Source organism: Phacochoerus africanus, chromosome 2, assembly GCF_016906955.1.
Source record: "Phacochoerus africanus isolate WHEZ1 chromosome 2, ROS_Pafr_v1, whole genome shotgun sequence".
Taxonomy (NCBI): Eukaryota; Metazoa; Chordata; class Mammalia; order Artiodactyla; family Suidae; genus Phacochoerus; species Phacochoerus africanus.
In genome coordinates this window covers 116,436,565-116,454,052 of record NC_062545.1, presented here as the reverse complement: position 1 = coordinate 116,454,052, position 17,488 = coordinate 116,436,565, and the positions used below count along the sequence as shown (strand labels likewise).

General features: G+C 52.6%; 1 protein-coding gene across 2 annotated transcripts in view; it reads left to right on the top strand.

The window, feature by feature from the left end:
- The window catches only part of CGNL1 (cingulin like 1), a 174,135-nt gene extending 162,167 nt beyond the window's left edge, over positions 1 to 11,968 (top strand). For both annotated transcript variants that reach the window (XM_047766265.1, XM_047766264.1), the window contains exons 15-19: positions 5,085 to 5,168; positions 5,858 to 5,982; positions 6,945 to 7,053; positions 7,372 to 7,535; positions 8,937 to 11,968. In XM_047766265.1, the coding sequence (XP_047622221.1) occupies positions 5,085 to 5,168; positions 5,858 to 5,982; positions 6,945 to 7,053; positions 7,372 to 7,535; positions 8,937 to 9,072 (618 nt within the window). In that variant the 3' untranslated portion in view covers positions 9,073 to 11,968. The remainder of the gene's footprint in view (positions 1 to 5,084; positions 5,169 to 5,857; positions 5,983 to 6,944; positions 7,054 to 7,371; positions 7,536 to 8,936) is intronic.
- The last annotated feature ends 5,520 nt before the right edge of the window (positions 11,969 to 17,488 follow it).

Here is a 17,488-nt window from a genome sequence, read left to right as displayed (position 1 = left end):
AGGCTATTCTTTTAGAAGAATTAAAGGCAGCCTATCACATTTGCCAAAAGCCTTGGTTTCCAAAAGACTGAAGAAAAATTGACTGCTCAGTGACAGTAACTGTGAAGTTTTATGGCCACGCATTTGTTCCTTCCTGTTCTCCACTCTGATTTATTTTACACTTCCACTTTAATAGCCATCTCTGGCGGGGAGGCGGTAGGGTATAAATAATTACTGTTATGTGTTTCCTTTGGAGAGTCACATTTGCCTGGGGCACGCTGGGGAAGTCTCGAACCTGCGGAGGCCTCTGGAATGCTGCTTTCCCGAGCGCCTCTGCACAGGGGTGGGGGGGGCGGGGTGGAGGGGGGCATTTCCTGGCAGGATCCAGAATTTCCAGGCAGTGGTGCTAAGGAAGCAAGACTTTGGCCAGTGGCTGCTGCTTTACGTTGAGGGGTTTGTCCTGAACCTCAGCCTGGGCCCAGGGCGGAGAACCCCTTGGGTCCTTCAATCCCTCCACAGAACCTCTGCCTCTCACCTCCTGCTGCTTCCCTTTAGGCTCCGTGGTCTCCCCCGCCCCCCGCAATGAGCTCTTGCCTGTCCTGCGTTTTGCCCTTCATTGAGGAACCTGGGTCCTACAGGTTTGCAGCCCAAAGCTGCTTCCCCTCTTCCTGAGCCTCCCACCTGGAAAGCAAGGGTGCTGACTGCTGCCCCTGCGAGTTCCAGGAGGATTAATGGGCTCAGACGCAGACACGTAGTTGCTCCGCCCCTGTCACCAGAGGCTCTTGCTTCTTTGTGTTTCCCTCCTCTTTCCTCAGCCTGGAGCACAGCTGCGGGAAGTCACCACCCGGGCCCCCAGACAGCAGGTGCTATCCAGCTGCGAGGAGACCCTGGCCTCTGCCCTGCCCACCTTTTACTGCCTCTTGCTGGATTTGGACCTCACACCCTGTAACAACTGAATTTCTTTCTCTACAAGCCTCCAGTTTTTCCTTATCCTTTCACTTTGGGGGAAATAATCTCACTTCTCTTCTTTCTCTCTCCCTTCCTGCTCCCTCCCAGGCCTCCGAGCTCCAGGATCCTGCTTCCCCCAGCCTGGCTGGGTCTTCTTCTGTGCTCTAGGTCTCCCAGGGAAAGGTTCTCTCCATGCTGGCTGGATCCTGCCTATCCCTCCCTGGATGGCCCGTCTCCCGTCATACTCCCATCCTGTTACAGTCCATCACCCACTGCGTCTTCCTCTTCTGTGATTCTCGCCCTTGGTCTGGGAACAGTGTGGGCAGATGGCTTGCAAACCCCTCCCTCAAGCTCTGCAGCTGACCGCCTGGAGCCTTGTCTCCCAGTCTCTGCAGTCCGGTTCTGCCTGCCCAGCCTCCCAGAGCAAACTCCCCATATCAGGCATGCCTTTTCCTCAGTCCTCCTTCCGCCCACCTTCCTCAGGGCCTCCCTTCCTTTGCTCTGGGGACGGGTCAGCATCCTGGTTTCCTCCCTGCCTCCCCTCATAACGTGGAGCAGGAGGCCTTCCCAGGCTCAGTTCTTCCTCCTCCTTCATTCCTTTCTCCTTAGTGAGCTCTTCCATCCTGTGGCTTCACCTGGCGTCATGCAGCCTCCACACCTGTGTGTGCAAACACCCCTGGACTCCGGGGTGGGCAGGCATATTAACAGTACCCACCTCATTGGGGGATGGTGGGAGGGAATAACACTCTAAAAAAGCAATGCAGGGCTTCTGTCCTTTCTGTCCTGCTCACAGTACTATTGTGGGCCCCGTGTGACTGTACCCTGTCTATCTCTCCACCTGTCCCCTTGGCTTCCCACCTGTGCTGCCTCTCTCTTACCTCCGCCCTGTCTCATCAGCTGCACGTTCTCTTCTGCCCCCTCCCCTCTCTTCCTGACTCTGTCCTCCCCCGCCCTGTGTTCCTTCTTCTGGAGGGTTTCCCTGGCCCTCCAAGTCTGGGTGGGGTGTGACCCCCCCCCCCGCCATGTGTTCCACCCCTACTCTCTCCTTCCCTATCTTGGTGACACTGACCGCATGTACCGGACCAGTTTGTCCCCTACAAGCCTGTGATGAGATCGGATACTGTGTTGGTCTTTTTGTCACGATGTCCAGCCTAGGCTGATGATAGGTATAGTCTGAGGAATGAATGCACCCACCCCATCATTCCAAGACCACCCCTCCCCCCCAGCACACAAGCCTGTAAGTTCACAAACACACTCTACCTCTGAGCTTGACAGAGGGGGGTCTTTTCTGGGGACTGTCCTAAAGGTCTGGAGGGAAGAGATGGTCACTGTAGCTAAGGACGGAGCAGGGGCCTGCAGCTGCCTTCAGGGAGAGCCACACACACAGCACCCCAGGGCGCTTTCGCTGTGTCACAGGCTGCCTTGTTCAGCTTCTTTGTTCTAAAATGAGTCTGCATCCCAGAGGTGAGCTGACCAAGTTCATATGCAGAGCCAGGAAGAAAGCGGGGCCCCTGCTGCCAGCCTGTGTAATTGCTTCCCATTGCAGTGAAAGTTTAACTGTGTCCTCAGTGAGGTCTGGCCTCTGCCCAGTAGGCGTGAACAGAACAATTTCCCCCGAGAGGCATGTCGAGGCCCCGTGGCCCAGCTGTGCTGACGACCTCTGTGGGTCACAGCTGCGTTCGGAGTGGGGCTGTGAGGCTGCATTCATTACTCCTGGACTTTGTGCTTATAGAGCATTACAGGAATCATTCCAGGCCCTCTTTGCAGCATGTGATTCTCCAGGCGGGGGGCACAGGAGGAGTTTTAAATGCTCTGCCTGCTGACCCTATGCAAGGCTGGCATTTTTTCCCCTGCTGCGTATAAGGATGCCCCAAGGAGACTGACTGCCTCCCAGGTTTGGTTTTTACGTGACAGCTGTCTTAACCCTAAGTCCATTTGAAGTTTTTTCCACTGAGTTGGTCTAGGGAGCCAGAGCACGTGGGGCTGTGACCTCTGAGTTGGCTTGGCTCCCTCCAGGTACATGGATAATTGCCCTGGACCTCAGTGTCCTCTGCTGTAAAATTCAGAACCCTGGTGCCTTAGAAGCCTGCCGGTCAGAAAGGCAAACTTTATTTTTTATTTTTTATTTTTTGGACACACAGATTCACCCTCACCTGTGGGCAGGGTCCCAGCTTCCTCCTGTGGTGCCAAGGCCTCCATGTACCAGCCCTGACAGTGGCCAGCCTCATTTCTTACCACTCCGTGTCACCCACTCTGGACCAGCCACACCACTCCACTTGTCACCCCGTGCAACACTGTGGTTGGGACAGTGGGTGATGCAAGCCTAGCCTGTTGTGGTGACACCTCTCATTATTCACAGAACTGTCAGCTCTTGCACTTGGGGTGGATGGCAGGGAAGGAATGACCTTATCTTTTACTCAGGGGAGCTTGTATAGCCTGTGAAAATCCAGGCCAAGACCAGATAAGGTGAGAGTGTTACAAGTCTCCCCAGGCCTCGAGGGACTGCTGTGTGCACACCTCTTAGCTATGTTGGTCGCTGACCTTAAGGAGCAGGCAGCTTGATTTTCCTGGTTCTCTGGGCGTCTTCAGGGCGCCCTCTATTGGACGGTTCTGGAAACAGCATCTGGGGCCTCTGCCTTTGAAGCTCCTTTCACCTGTGCTAAAGGGGATGGGGGATGGAGATGCTGACAGGCAGGTGATGGGATCTCTTTCCAGATGCCGCCCAGCCAGGCTCATTTCCTATTACTATAGAAGAAATCCACAATAGCCACTTGGCCTTTGCCAGGACACCTGGAGCATTCTTGCTGACTTCTGTTTCTGGCATAAGAAGGGAGAGATCTAGTAGCATCTGAGATATGCTGACTGCAGAAGCCTTCTCTGAAGCTTGAACTTGAATGCAGCAGTCAGGAACTCAGGGAAATCCCAGCCCCTCTGTTGTTAGTTGTGTAGCTCTCCAGCAGGTTGAGTGACTGCCTTGTCCTAGTTTGCCCGGGACTCCTGCAGATTGAGCGGAAATCCTATGTCCCAAGTCCATCCTTGGTCCTGGGCAATCTGGGAGGGCTGGTCACCATCCAGGGTGATTAGATTCTCGGAGCTGTGATGTCCTCAGCAGAGATGATATTACCTACATCATCATTGTCGCCGTGGGGTTGTTGTGGGGCTGTCGTGGGATACTGCCTATGAAATGCTGTGCAGGTGTTCAGTTCTCTAGGGCTTCATCCCAGAGCACTGTAAAGTAGATGGCCTAGAACAGCTAAGGTGTATTGTCTCAGGCTCTGGAGGCCAAAACTCTGAATTCAAAGCATTGGCAGGGCCATCCATCCTCCAGTCCTGTGCAAGAATCCTTCCTTCCTTCTTCCTGGCTTCTGGCAGTTTGATGGCAATCTTGGTATTCCTTGACTTGGAGCTGCCTCCGTCCAATCCTCTGTCTTCACGTGGCATTCTCCCTGTGTCTCTGTCTTGCCTCTGTCCATGTCTGTCTGCATCAAAATGTCCCCTTTTGGAGTTCCTGTTGTAGCTCAGTGAGTTAAGAACCTGACTAGTATCTGTGAGGATGCAGCTTTGATCCCTGGCCTCGCTCAGTGGGTCGGGATCCTGCGTTGCTCTGAGCTGTGGTGTGGGTCACGAATGTGGCTTGGATCTGGTGTTGCTGTGGCTGTGGTATAGGCCAGCAGCTGCAGCTCTGATTCGACCCCTAGCCTGGGAACCTCCATATGCTACAGGTGTGGCCCTAACCCTAAAAAGAAAGAAAGAAGGAAAGAAACTAACTTCTTCCTTTTTACAAGGACATCGGTCATATTGGGCTAGAGCCCACTCTAATGACATCAGTTTAACTTGATTGCCTCTATCAAGAGCCTGTTTCCAAATAAGGTGATGTCTGAGGTTCTCGTGGTTAGGACTTTAGTGTATCTTTCTGGGGGGACACGATTCAACCCATCATGACAGGGTTATCTATGAGTTATTGTTATTTGTATTATCCATGCAATCATTGAGAAGTCAAGAGTAAGAAACAGCTTCTATTTAAGAGAAGGCAGGAAGCCCCTGTCAAGAAGAGTAGCTGACTTGGAGGTTGGAATTCAGTACCTGGGAAGCATTTCAGCACAAAGGCTCCAGGAACAACCTCTCTAACCTCTGGGCTTTGGCTCTGTTTGGTGTAGATGGAGCAGATGCGGAACGAGCTGCTTCAGGAGAGAGCTGCGCGTCAGGACTTGGAATGTGACAAGATTTCCCTGGAGAGACAGGTGAGGGCAGCTGAACCAACCCCTCCATTGGCCCTTCCTTGTGGCTTTGGACTGGAGCCCCTTGGTTGAGTCTTCTTGGCACAGCACTCCATGAAATCCCCTCAGGGGTAGATGTGTTTCTGAGGCCTTTTCCAGAACAGGTATTCCCAGTGTCAGATGTGCTTGGAGGTTTAGCAGCTGGGGAGAAGTGGAATTATAGTGCTGTGTTTAAGACCTAAGAGGGCTCAAGTCCAATGAGAAGAGAATAATAAAAGACCAGCATCCTCAAATGCAGGTGTTGCTAACAGATCCTACTTGAATCACTCTTTCTTCACATGCTATTCATATAAGTCCTTCAATGGGCAGGTGATATTACTGAAGGAGCCTGATTCTCCCGTCCCACCCCAATAGGTTTATAAAAAGCCAAGGCCATGCTTGTTTGTCTGACATGCAGGCTTCTTAGGACATTCCAAAGCTTTCAATTAGGCCCATTGGGGTGTGTGATAGAACCTCTTCTTTTGGCCTGTCAGGACTGGAGTGCAAAGCTTTGCCCAGAAAACATCCCCAGGTCTCCTGGGGCCACATATCTTAATGTGGAAACTAGGCTTATCACAGTCACTGACCAAACATCCACCCACCTGGGGCTCTGCTCCTGCTCTGCACAGAGTGTGGCAGACACAGCCCCTCACAGTCTCCCTGTCTTATTCCAGAACAAGGACTTAAAGAGCCGGATTATCCACCTGGAAGGTTCCTACAGGTCCAGCAAAGAGGGGCTGGTGGTGCAGATGGAGGCCAGGATTGCAGAGCTGGAGGACCGTCTGGAGAGCGAGGAGAGGTGAGCCCAGCCCAACCATGGTGCAGGGTCCCTGGTGGGCAGCGGGCATTGCATTACAGAGTGTTTTGCTCTTGTGCTTCTTCCTGTCCTCCTAAGCCTGTTGAGGAAGGCAGAGCAAGTATAGCCTTGCTGGAAAATTGTTCCCATTTTAGAGGTGGGATAACGGAGACCCACCAAAGTAAGTGACTTGGGAAGGTAGCTTGGCTGAAATATTGATGTAGCAAGGCTGAAACTTAAGATTCCCCCTCCACCCTAACTGCTTAGTTCATAGCTGCTCCTTTCCCCACCTTCAGTAGGACAGGTGGCCTCTTAAGCTACTGAGTTGGAGCTGGAATGGAGGAAAGGGGGCTGATGTGCCCTGGGAGCCAGGTGTCTTCAGCAGAGGCCAAGTGGCCATCTGTTAGAGATGGGCGTGTGGCTGTGAGGGACAGAGGATCAGATGACCGCCCCCTTTCTGCACCGTGATTCCCTGTAGCTAGCACTCAGCCCACAGCCCCAGGGCCAGCACCAGGTTGCACTTGGCCAGCCTCAGGTCTTACAGCCCTTCACCTTCCTGGTGGCAGTGTGAGTGTTTGGTGCGTGCCTAGAGCACTGTACATTATCCATTTTCAGTAGGACTTTAGGACTGAGCCAGAGCAGCCTAGCGTCAGCCCCAAACATTAACAGTCTGGCAGCCTGTGACCCTCTGCCTTACCAAGTAAAGCAGTGGGATGGGGGCGCTCAGGGAAGGCCCAGGCTCAGCCCCTGTCTGGCTCTCTGGGCTCAGGCACAGCCATGCCCCTTCTCAGAGCCCTGTGTCCTCATCTGTCCAGTGGGCAGTGCTTCCCTCCTGTTTGGGTGTGAGTCTCTCTGACTCTAAGCCTGAGTAGACCAGGCAGGTGTGGGCTGGGCCTCCTGGGGTAAGGGTGCTGGGGGGCACTGGGGTGAGAGGGTCCTCTGTTCTGCTTCCCTCGCCCTTGCAGGGACCGGGCCAGCCTCCAGCTCAGCAACCGCCGGCTGGAGCGGAAGGTGAAGGAGCTGGTAATGCAGGTGGATGATGAGCACCTGTCACTGACAGATCAGAAGGACCAGGTGTGGGCCCCTCTGCGAGTTCATTCCCAGCTGAGATTGAACGTTGCGGGCTGGGGGCGTGGGTGGGCAGTGAGGTTGCAGTGGACCGAGTCCTCCCTTTACTCCCCACCCCTTCCGTCACGGAATGGCACCTTTGGAGTCCACTCAGTAGGGGGTTTCTGCAAACTTCAATCCTGAATTTGGCTTTTGAAAAGTAGACATGTCTTTCTTAGTCTTCTGTCCCCTTTGCTATGTCTTGGTTGCCTGGATGGACCGCTGGTCTCTCCATGCTGGGCCAGGTGACCTGCCAGCTCACAGCCTGCTTTCTCTCCCCTGCAGCTGAGCTTGCGCTTGAAGGCAATGAAGCGCCAGGTGGAGGAGGCTGAGGAGGAAATCGACAGGCTGGAAAGTTCTAAAAAGAAGCTGCAGAGGGAGCTGGAGGAGCAGATGGACGTGAATGAGCAGCTGCAGGGGCAGCTCAATTCCATGAAGAAGGACTTAAGGTGGGCAAGTGTGGTGACCCCACAGGGACCGTGATGCCCATGGCATTTGAGGAGGGTGCAGTGCTTTCAGGGCACTCCCACTTCTGATGTCTCATACTGATCCCTTGTCACCATTTGGGGTCATCCCATCCTAGAACAGAGAGTGGCGCTGTCTACTCCAGTTGCCCCACATGCTCAAAAGAATGTCACGTGTGTCATCCTCCTACCATTGCTCCAGTGTCAGCAGGGCAGGTATTATCCATGTCTCTAGAAGGGGAAACTGAGGCTCGGAGCAGGTACGAGTGGCTCCCACCACCATGGGGGGAGCAGCTCCTAGGCCAGCCCCTAGTACTCCTGGGTTAGGGAGAAATGAGGTGAAGTTCTGTTTCATGTTCTCTGGAGCACCAGCATATCCCAGACCTGGTTTCCAGAGAGAGCTGCTCTTTCAAGCTTCCCGGCCATGGACCTGAGGATGGAGGATTAGGTGGGGGTTGCTTTTCCTGCCTCAGGACCACTGCCTGGGTCTTTGCAATGAAGGCGTGAGTTTAAGTTCATGCCTCATTCATAGAACTGGGCCTTTCTTCGAGGCTGACTGTGACCTAGGGCTTTTTGCTGGCTGCCAAGGTAGTTTTTTTAGAAATGTGTAAAAGACTGGAGCCTGTTGAGAATCATGTAAACAGAGCCAGTCGAGAACCCAGCCCCTGGCTGGCATTAAGGGGAAACATTTAAGGAGCACCAAAAATCTCAATAATTGGGAGTTCCCTTTTTGGCTCAGTGGTTAACAAACCTGACTAGGATCCATGAGGACACGGGTTCGATCCCTGGCCTCCCTTGGTGGGTTGGGGATCCGGCCTAGCCGTGAGCTATGGTGTGGGTCGCAGACATGGTTCTGATCCTGAGTTTCTGTGGCTGTGGTGTGGGCTGGCAGCTGTAGCTCCAATTCAACCCCTGGCCTGAGAACCTCCATATGTGGTTCTAAAAAGCAGGTGTGGCCCTAAAAAGCAAAAAAAAAAAAAAAAAACCCTCAGTAATCAAGATGGAGAATTTATACTACATGCAATACTAATGCAAACGACCCATGGTGAACAAGACAATAAAGTTTTTAGTTAAGATGGGATTTATAGTGGCACCCTGCTGAGCCACTTGGGAAGCAAAAGGAAAAATCAGTACTGCTGATTTTGGTCCAGCCCTGCCCAGCCCACCTTATCTGTAGCCTACCCTGTCTATAGCAGCTTCCCATGCTAACAGGTGAGCAGTTTGCTCCCTGTTGCTGTCGGAACTGTCAGGGGCAGACCAGTCAAGTTCACAGGCTTATATGCCACTCACTGGGGTGGAGAGACAGGAACCTCCAACCCCTTCAGCTGCAGATCAGAGGTGAGCCCCAGTCCAGGACCAGGAAACATGTCCGCTGTTGTTCCGCAGACTTAAGAAGCTGCCAAGCAAAGTGCTGGATGACGTGGATGATGATGACGACCTCAGCACAGATGGGGGCAGCCTCTACGAGGCACCGCTGAGCTACACTTACCCCAAGGACAGCACTCTTGCGAGCCAGATCTGAGCCCACTTCCTGGATCCACAGCGGGAGGCCGGAAAGGAGCCCTGTCACCTCCTCTCACAGAGCAGGCAATTCCTTCCTCCCCTTGCATCGTGGCCTCCTCTCTGTGGCAGCACAGCTCTGGTAGCTTAGACTTAGCCATTGCAGTGTATGCGCTGAGCCGCCTGCTGCCTGGGAGCCATCCCCCGGCAGCCTGGTAGAGGGCGCTCCTGTCCTGCCCAGCTGTCCACCAGCACCATTGGCGCTGCTGCTCATGCCCCCACCGCCCTCCCCCTGTCGAGAAAAAGGGTCCAAATCTAGTTCCTTTTTTAACAGCCATTGTGCGGGGGAGGGGGGAATGGTGTATAGGCTGTACATATTTTAAATCAGACCTTCTCATGGACTGCTGCTGTTCCATTTGGGAATGTTCCAAAGGCTTCTTGGGGTAGCTTGTTTGTAAAGTTCGCACATCTCTACTGAGTATTATTTTTCAAAATATGAAGTTACTAGATTTTTAAGTATTGCAGAGCAGAGGCAAGAGGAAGAGGGAGACGCTAGACTAAAGGCCCCTCAGGATATCAGAGTTGGAAAAAACGGAATCGTTGTGGTGACAAGGAAGTTAATCCTGAGAAGAGAAATTCAAGTGGTCTTTGTCCCAGCTTGCTGATGAAGAGAGGGAAAGTTGTCAGAGATCACTTGAACCTGCGGCCTTGGTTGCTTATTTCACTTAGATTTTTGGTAAAGTATCTAAGCTACGCTGAGACCGATTCCAGTCACCAGTTGCGATTTCTTTTACACCAGTGGTGTTGGGAGACATGCATGTAGGGGTTTTGACAGAGGATGTGTTTTCTGGGAGGATGGCGCCCTCCCATCAGGTGTTACTGGTCGCTTCCTCCTGCCCCCCGCCCCCAGCAGGCCTCTGAACTTTGCCCTCTCGGCCCCTGGATGGGGTGCTTGCTAGATGGGGACTGGGAGGGTTTGGGGACAAGGTTCATGCACTTGGGCTTGAGGAAGAGGCGGGTCCGCATGATAAGGTCATGGGAACTGGAAGAGAGGAGATGGGATAAGCATGTGGGTGTGGGTGTGGGTGGGGGTAGGATGAGGGAGGCGGAAGAGAAGTTCTCGAAAGCTGGGGAAGGTGTGGACAGGAGGGGGAGGAGCAGGATCTCAGGTGTATGTCGGGAAGGGGAGGGGAGAAGTACAAGACGGAGGCATGTCTGTACCAACTGGAAGAATCCTTTCTACTTTCCCAGACAGGGGACAGTGGGTGGGACTGGGTGATATCCGGGCAAGGCCCCGCCCCCGGATGGCATTTCAGGAGGGCATTGGGAGGATGCAGGGTATCCTGGCACATCCAGCCTTCCTGGTGTCCCTGTCACTGTAAGGGTCCCCAGGCAGGCCCAGAGGCCAGGTCTGGTCACCTGGACGAGGGTGTGCAGTGGGCAGTTGAGAGGGCTCACCACGGCCCAGGAGAGAAAGAACCCTGTGAGCCGAGTGTGTGTGTCCAGCAGCCTCAGCAGGGTCCCCATACATCCTGGTAGATGAGAGGCCTGTGACCCAAGTGCTCTGTGACAGCTGTCATGGGGAGTGGGGAATCTCAGCGCCCTGCTTCACCAGGTCACAGAGCCTACCCAGCAAGTTCAGGGTGAAGAGGCCCATTTAAGGGTGGGTGTCATCGCCCCCTGTGGGGGAGGCACCTGAGCCAGGCCCTCCTCTCCCTCCGCTGGGTGGAGGGCTTCTTGCCTCTGCTTACTTCCTTGGACTGTGGAGATTCCTCCCTTTAGCCATTCATTCATTTAGCAAGTATTTATTGGACCTTCGACGATATCCCAGTCTTTGGCACTGGGAACACAGCCATGAATAAAGTGGATCAAAGTCCCTCCCTTCCTGGAGCACTGTTGGGGGCAACCATGTGATAGACAACAGTCCCACAGACGGATGTAGAGGCTGAGCCCCTCCAGACCCAGCCCTGGAGCCCCTCTGTCCTCTTGGGGACACGGCGAGTCTCACTGGAACTCCCAGGGGTTCTCTGACCCTCATAGGTTCTTGAGTTCGCCACTGCTTCCACCACCGTGAGATATTTGCCAAGATGCCTGCCTAGCCATGCCTCTGCTGGCTCAGAACTGTGGATCCAAGAGGGGAAAGCAGGTGCCCAACAACTTTGGAGTTAGGAGGAGTCTGTCTGGGTTGATGAGAAGTTCACTGCCTCTCGTTCTGACTGATTACTTCTGGTAGCCATGAAGCAAGCTGCAAGAAACAAACTGCCCCTACAGAGGGAACGGCGCTCATCGTTCAGAAGACCTGCATCCTTACCCTAAAGCCGTTGTTTCACATGTTAGCAAATGCACCCTCTTTGTGGTAATGGCGCTGGTGGTGAGCTGGATGCATGCAGTGTAATGGGGCGGGAGGAACAGTGGACTGGGAGTTAAGAGACATTTTCCCAGCTCATCTTACCCCAGGACCTTGAGAGGCATGCCCTCCGAGTAGCAGATTATATGGAATGATTCAAGACCAGGGCCCAAGGTCCTTGCCAGCTCTGACAATCTGTCCTTCTTTGATTTTATTATGTACACATATTTTTTTTTCTGTTTATTGTTTTAAGAACTAACCCTACTTGAGAGTATTTTCTTTAGCTAGCTTAAAAAGAAAAAAAAAAAAGTACTTTATTTAATAAACAAGTATACGGCCAAATGCAGTGCTTTGGAGACAATCATCATAATAGCTTTGTAATTTTTTTTCTGAATGTCATCTGACAGCACCAATAGGCTTATTCTGTTGGGTTTGTGCTTTCAAGTATGGTTTGATTGCCTTGGTTTGTCATGGGGGAGAGACATTGTTGGGCAGCTACCTCCATGTAAGTGAACTCTGGAGAAAGCGAGTTTGCCTTTCAATAAACTTGATCACCCAGCAGGAATCTCAACTCTCGTGTTATTTTGACTCCTTTGTTTTCTCCAGAGTTTGGCTCAGTGTCTGCCAAGAAGCAGTCCAGGTCAGTGGCTGGATGCTGCTCGAGGAAGGGGAACTTGGGGCATCCAGCTGGACCTGTTTGTGAAATGGGCAGGTGGGGAGGGGGTCAGTGGTGAACACTGGATGGTTGTGACATTCTGAGAAACCCAAACTGCCCATTTCCAGAAAATGCCAGGAGGGGGAGTGTGTTGATAACAGAATACACAGGCACTCCCTGTTTCTTCCTTGTTCCTAAACTGAGATGGGTTCTCCTGCAATCATGGTTGGCTTATCATCTCACTCGATCTCCAGCGGGTACCATGGCCTCCCCTCTATAGGATAAAAAAAGTCGCTTCTGCATGGAAGGGGACCTACGATGCTCATCCTCTGTCCTCAGAGCCGTTCTCTGCCCTGTCTTCTGGCGGCTGATCCCTACAGGCCCTGGGTTCCCTCCAGGTTGGATGACCGCTCTGGTCGGGGTCAGCTGGTGGGAGCAGGTGGAGGTCAGCATTTTCCTGCTGTCACTCTCTTGTTTGTGCAGCATTTCTGGCTGTGGTGCCTGTCGAGGGGTTCCTTCATGACTTACAGGACTTGAGTGACCATACCTCCTCCTTGAGCCTCCAGTGGTAAAGGCGGTCGGACTGCCTGCAGCTGTTTCTCTTTGCTCCTCGGCAGACCTAGTGGGTTCCCCTAACAATGCTGCTCTCCAGGGCATTTTTTCATTAACCCTTGGCACTACAGCAGGTGGCGGCTGCTTCCTGCCCAGAGCTCTGCCCTCTGCCCCCTCAACACCTCCAGTGATGTCAATATCCCACCAACCCTACCACCCAGAAGCCCTTGACCCCCTTTATTCTGAAAAAAACAGAGCATATCAAATATAAATGACATCTTCTAGCTGTTTTGTTTTTCTTTTTAGGGCCTCATCTGCAGCGTATGGAAGTTCCCAGGCCAGAGGTCAAATCGGAGTTACAGCTGCTGGCCTGCACCACAGCCATAGCCACAGCAATGCCAGATCCGAGCCACGAATGCGACCTACACCACAGCTCATGGCAACACCAGATCCATAACCCACTGAGCGAGGCCATGGGATTGAACCTGCATCCTCATGGATACTAGTTGGGTTCGTTACCATTGAGCCACAATGGAAACTCCCAAGATTTTCTAGGTTTAATAAGTCCTCAAAGCCTTTGCATAAATTCTGTTTGCCTTTTTTTGTTGTTGTTGGTTTACGGTCAAGATCAGTGGGGTATAATTTTTTTATGTGGAAGTAAAAGGCACACATTTGGTATTAGTTGTGTTTGAAACTGTTAAGCCTGTTTCTTTGGCCTCTGCCGGGGTCCTTGCGGTGGGAGTAAGAGGTCTTGAGAGGTGATCTCTCCCCCAAACCTATGGGAGGAGGAAGAAGTCCTTCCCCCATATTCTCTGCATTCTTATTGCCCTGATCCTGTCTTTGTAGGAAGACAGTCACGAGCCAGAAAGTTTTCTGCTGTAAACTTTCAAATTATAGGGGAAAATGACTCAACAGCAAGTTCCTATCAGCGGCTTAACTGCCCCAAATCCAGAAATGCCAGGCTTGGTCCCGCCCCCAGCCCTGTGCTGAAATCCTCATGGACACTCAGGTGTGTGACCTGAGGCGCTGCCTGTCTCCATCAGCAAGGCAGGATTTGCGTGAATGCCCCGTGCTGGGTTTGTTAAAGCTGGGAAGGCTCCTTCCGGGAGACAGTCAGCAGTAGCACCTGTTCTGTGGGGGCAGGTTTGTGAGTTTCCTACCCCGGGGAATGTCGCTTGGTTTCACAACGTGTTGTCAACCATGCCTCCTGGATGGGGAACATGATTCCAGAGGTTTTCTGGGTAAACACAAACAATTTTAAGAGAAAGGGGGAAATGCGGGCAGGAGAGGAACCTGAGGCTTGGGGAAGCTAGGCGTTTTGCGATGGGTCACATCCGAGCTAAGTAGTCAGCTCAAGGGCAGGTCTGCCAGTGTTGGCCAGGTGCTGTGGCAGATCCAAGGTATGAGGCACAGTTTGGGACCTTTGTAATCTTACAGTGTGATTACAGAATTGATGATTAAACTACCTGGAAATTAGATACAAACACTAAGTCCTTTGTATACTTAAACACACCGGATTTGTCTGTCCTGTCTTAGCCTCTGCTCGCCCTCTGTCTAGTCAGTGCCGCCCGTCTTCCCTGCTTTTCCACTCACAGTTCAGCAGCTTGGTGTTCTGACTACTTGCCTGCTGTGTGCTGGGCATTGTTCTAAACTCCCAGGTGTATTAACTCACTTGGTCCTTCTGGCCAACCCCCCCAAACCCCCAACCACCAGGTGCTATTGTGACAGGTGAGGCAGCCTAGGCAGATTGAGTTCCTAACTTCCCCAGGGCACATGGCAGTGGTAGAAGATGCAGGGTTGGAGTCGGTCTGGAGCTTGCCCTCTGAGCCAGGAAGCTCTGCTGCCTCCCACCCTCACCCACCATCCTGGAGGGTCTCCCATTCGATCTTGTGCTATGGTCTCCTGAGCCTTCCTCTTTCAGCTCTCCCCTGCGACGCAGAAGCCTTCCACTCTAAGCACTGCAGGAAAAGGCACACGGAAATCAGAGTCACCCTCTGAGTCACAGACCAATGGATGAGGCTGGGCACAGTTAACCTAGCTGTCTCAGGGATGCCCTCGGCTGCTGTCATCTTTGGATTTGTCATTTTGCCATCGATGCTCCCTAGCGCCGTGCTAATTTGCCTTGTCTGGGCCTGATCTGGGGCGGGTGGTCATCAGGCCTCCCCACCGTCTCCCAGTATCGAAGGTGGCCTTGGGCCAACATCAGCCAGTCCCCCCAGGTCTGCGTGAGTCTGAGGGAACATTTACCATCCCAGCCCCCAGACTGTTTTGGAAGCAGAGACGCCTTCTGAACAGCATGTAACAACAATCATCGTCCTTGCGTCGCACAGCTTTCATCACTGCAGTTGCAACCTGAAATCAGCAGGTCACCTCGATGGAACTCTATCCACTGATAAAACCGCTCACCCCAGAGCAGCACATTGAAGAATATGGGGTGCTTGGCGGTGGAGTCTGGAAACCCTTGGCAGCCCTCTGGAGGAGGTGGCATGAACTGTGCTGAGCTGGGTGGGCCTGGGCTCTGGACTCCTGCAAGTGGGCAGGATCTGACCTGTGTTCAGGGAGGGAGAAAATAGGCGGGTGCAGCCAGCTTCTGGTCTGAGAACTGTGTGTAGGTCACCCTGAGAGAAGGGGACCCGTCTGCCCAGCCAGTCCCAGAAGTGGTAGGACTCCAGCTGTGGAGGCCAGACTCCCGGCCTCCTTACCTTGGCATGCGAGCTGAGGCGGGGCTCATGTGTGCTGGTCGAGAGGTGATAGGCACCCACCTCCCCATCCACACAACAGACAGAGGGGACCCACCCAGGGACTGTACAAAGACCAATCTGTTTTGCCCTGTGGAATGACCTTATTTGCGGGCAATAGGAATGATTCTTTAACATTTAAAATCCCTCTACAGGATAGAAGCTGCACTTGGGCAGACTCCCATGGGCCAGGAATGTTTACCTGTTTAATCTGTAGCCTGCAAGGTGGGTGGTGTTGCCCCCTTTCACCTGTTAGGGAACATGTGCAGAAAGAGAAATCAGTTGTCCAAAGTCACCAATTAGTAGCAGGCTGGGGTGAAGTCCCCCCTCTGCTGTTCTTACCAGTCGGTTTCCCTGTACCTTGGCCCTCTCCCTTGCTTGTCCCCCCCAAAACAGTCACTGCTGCCTCCCCTACTGAGGACAGTTGGGCACAAGGGCTGGGAGGTTCGTCTGTGGTCACAGCTCCAGGCTTCTGTATTGCAAGTTTGCACTTGGACTAGGAGGCTTGCCAGGAGGAAGGCAGCCAGCCTGCTCAATCCCTCTGCAAGCTCCCTCCCACCCGCTGCAGCCTGCCAGCCTTGCTAACATCATGCCAATCATCTCTGGCCTTCTGGCCCTTCCAGAACAGGTCTGTTTCCCAGGAAAGGACTTGGAGAGGGAGATAAACCAAGTGTCTCTGGTTAGATGCCCTTCTGCCCTTGAAAGGGTGGGGCTGGTAAGCCTGCCAGTCCAGCTTCTTGGTTAGCTTGTTCGTCTCGGGGCGGCTGTCATGGCTTTCATCCGGTGCCATATTCCTGGGTATAAATATGGAGCTGTTTGGAGACAGGCACAGAGATCCTTGAGAGCTAAGCAAGGAAATAGGATCTGAAAAAGACAGGTGACAGGGTCCCTGTGGGGCTCTGGCTTCTTTCTCCATAAGGAGGCAGTTGGTATCCCTGTCCACTCTTCCTGGGCAGGCATCTCCTGGCATTTAGATAAGAACTGGAGGGCAGACCTGGCCTCCACTCAGCCTGCCTGCAGTCTCCTCCAGTGACCCAGGAATAATGCAAAGCCCTGGCCCTCCCACCACTATCCGTTCCTAATTTACCCATGGTTTCCTAAACCAGCTTCATTATCTGAAACAAATAACTACTACCACTTCCCCTTCAGGGCAATTAAAAAGATTTTTTTTTCCGTGTTTCGTTTCTGCTGGATTCAAGGTATGGAATGCTCCTGGGCTTACTAAACTCATGTGGCCTTCCCGTCTAGGCCCCATGGAGGACCAGGTGTGCCCAAGATAACCAGGTTAGTCCTTCCCGGGATGGGCAGAACCGTGCAGGCAGGAGGCATTGAGCTCCCCCTGCTGGTCATTATGGGGTCATGACATCGCATCACTTATGCCAGTGAGTATCCAGAGCTGCTTGCCAGTTAAGAGGCCAGGTGTGGAGTTAGTCCCTGTGATTTTGCTACCAACATCAGCAGCAAAGATATTTATGAAGCATCAAATATGGGGAAGACAGAAATTGCCAAGGTAACACAGCCTGGCCTTGGGTGTCTGAAATTTCCATTTAAGGACCTTTGGTTTATTTTGTTGAGAAATCTGTGTTCCCACCACCAAAAATTAATAGTAGTTAATATTTGATCATATATGCTTTATATTTTATTATTTATTTATTTATGTATTTAGTCTTTTTAGAGCCGCATCCACAGCAAATGGAGGTTCCCAGGCTAGGGGACAAATCAGAGCCATGGCTACCAGCCTACACCACAGTCACAGCAACGCCAGATCCGAACCACGTCTGCAACCTACACCACAGCTCATAGCAATGCCAGATCCTTAACCCACTGAGAGAGGCCAGGGATTGAACCTGCGTCCTCATAGATACTAGTCAGATTTGGGTTTCTGCCGAGCCACCGTGACGGGAAGGATGGAGAAGGATGCTGTCTGTGCACTTCACTCTGGGCCACCTGGATGCTAGTCGCCATGTTTGTCTTGCTGGGTTCCATTTGGACTCTTGTTGAGCAGAATGTGAACTTCCTTTGGTAAACTTTCCTTTCTTAAATTTTATTTTATTTTTTGGCCCTGAGGGCAGCATGTGAAAGTTCCCTGGCCAGGGATCAAACCTGGGCCACAGCAGTTACTTGAGCTACTGCAGTAACATTGCCA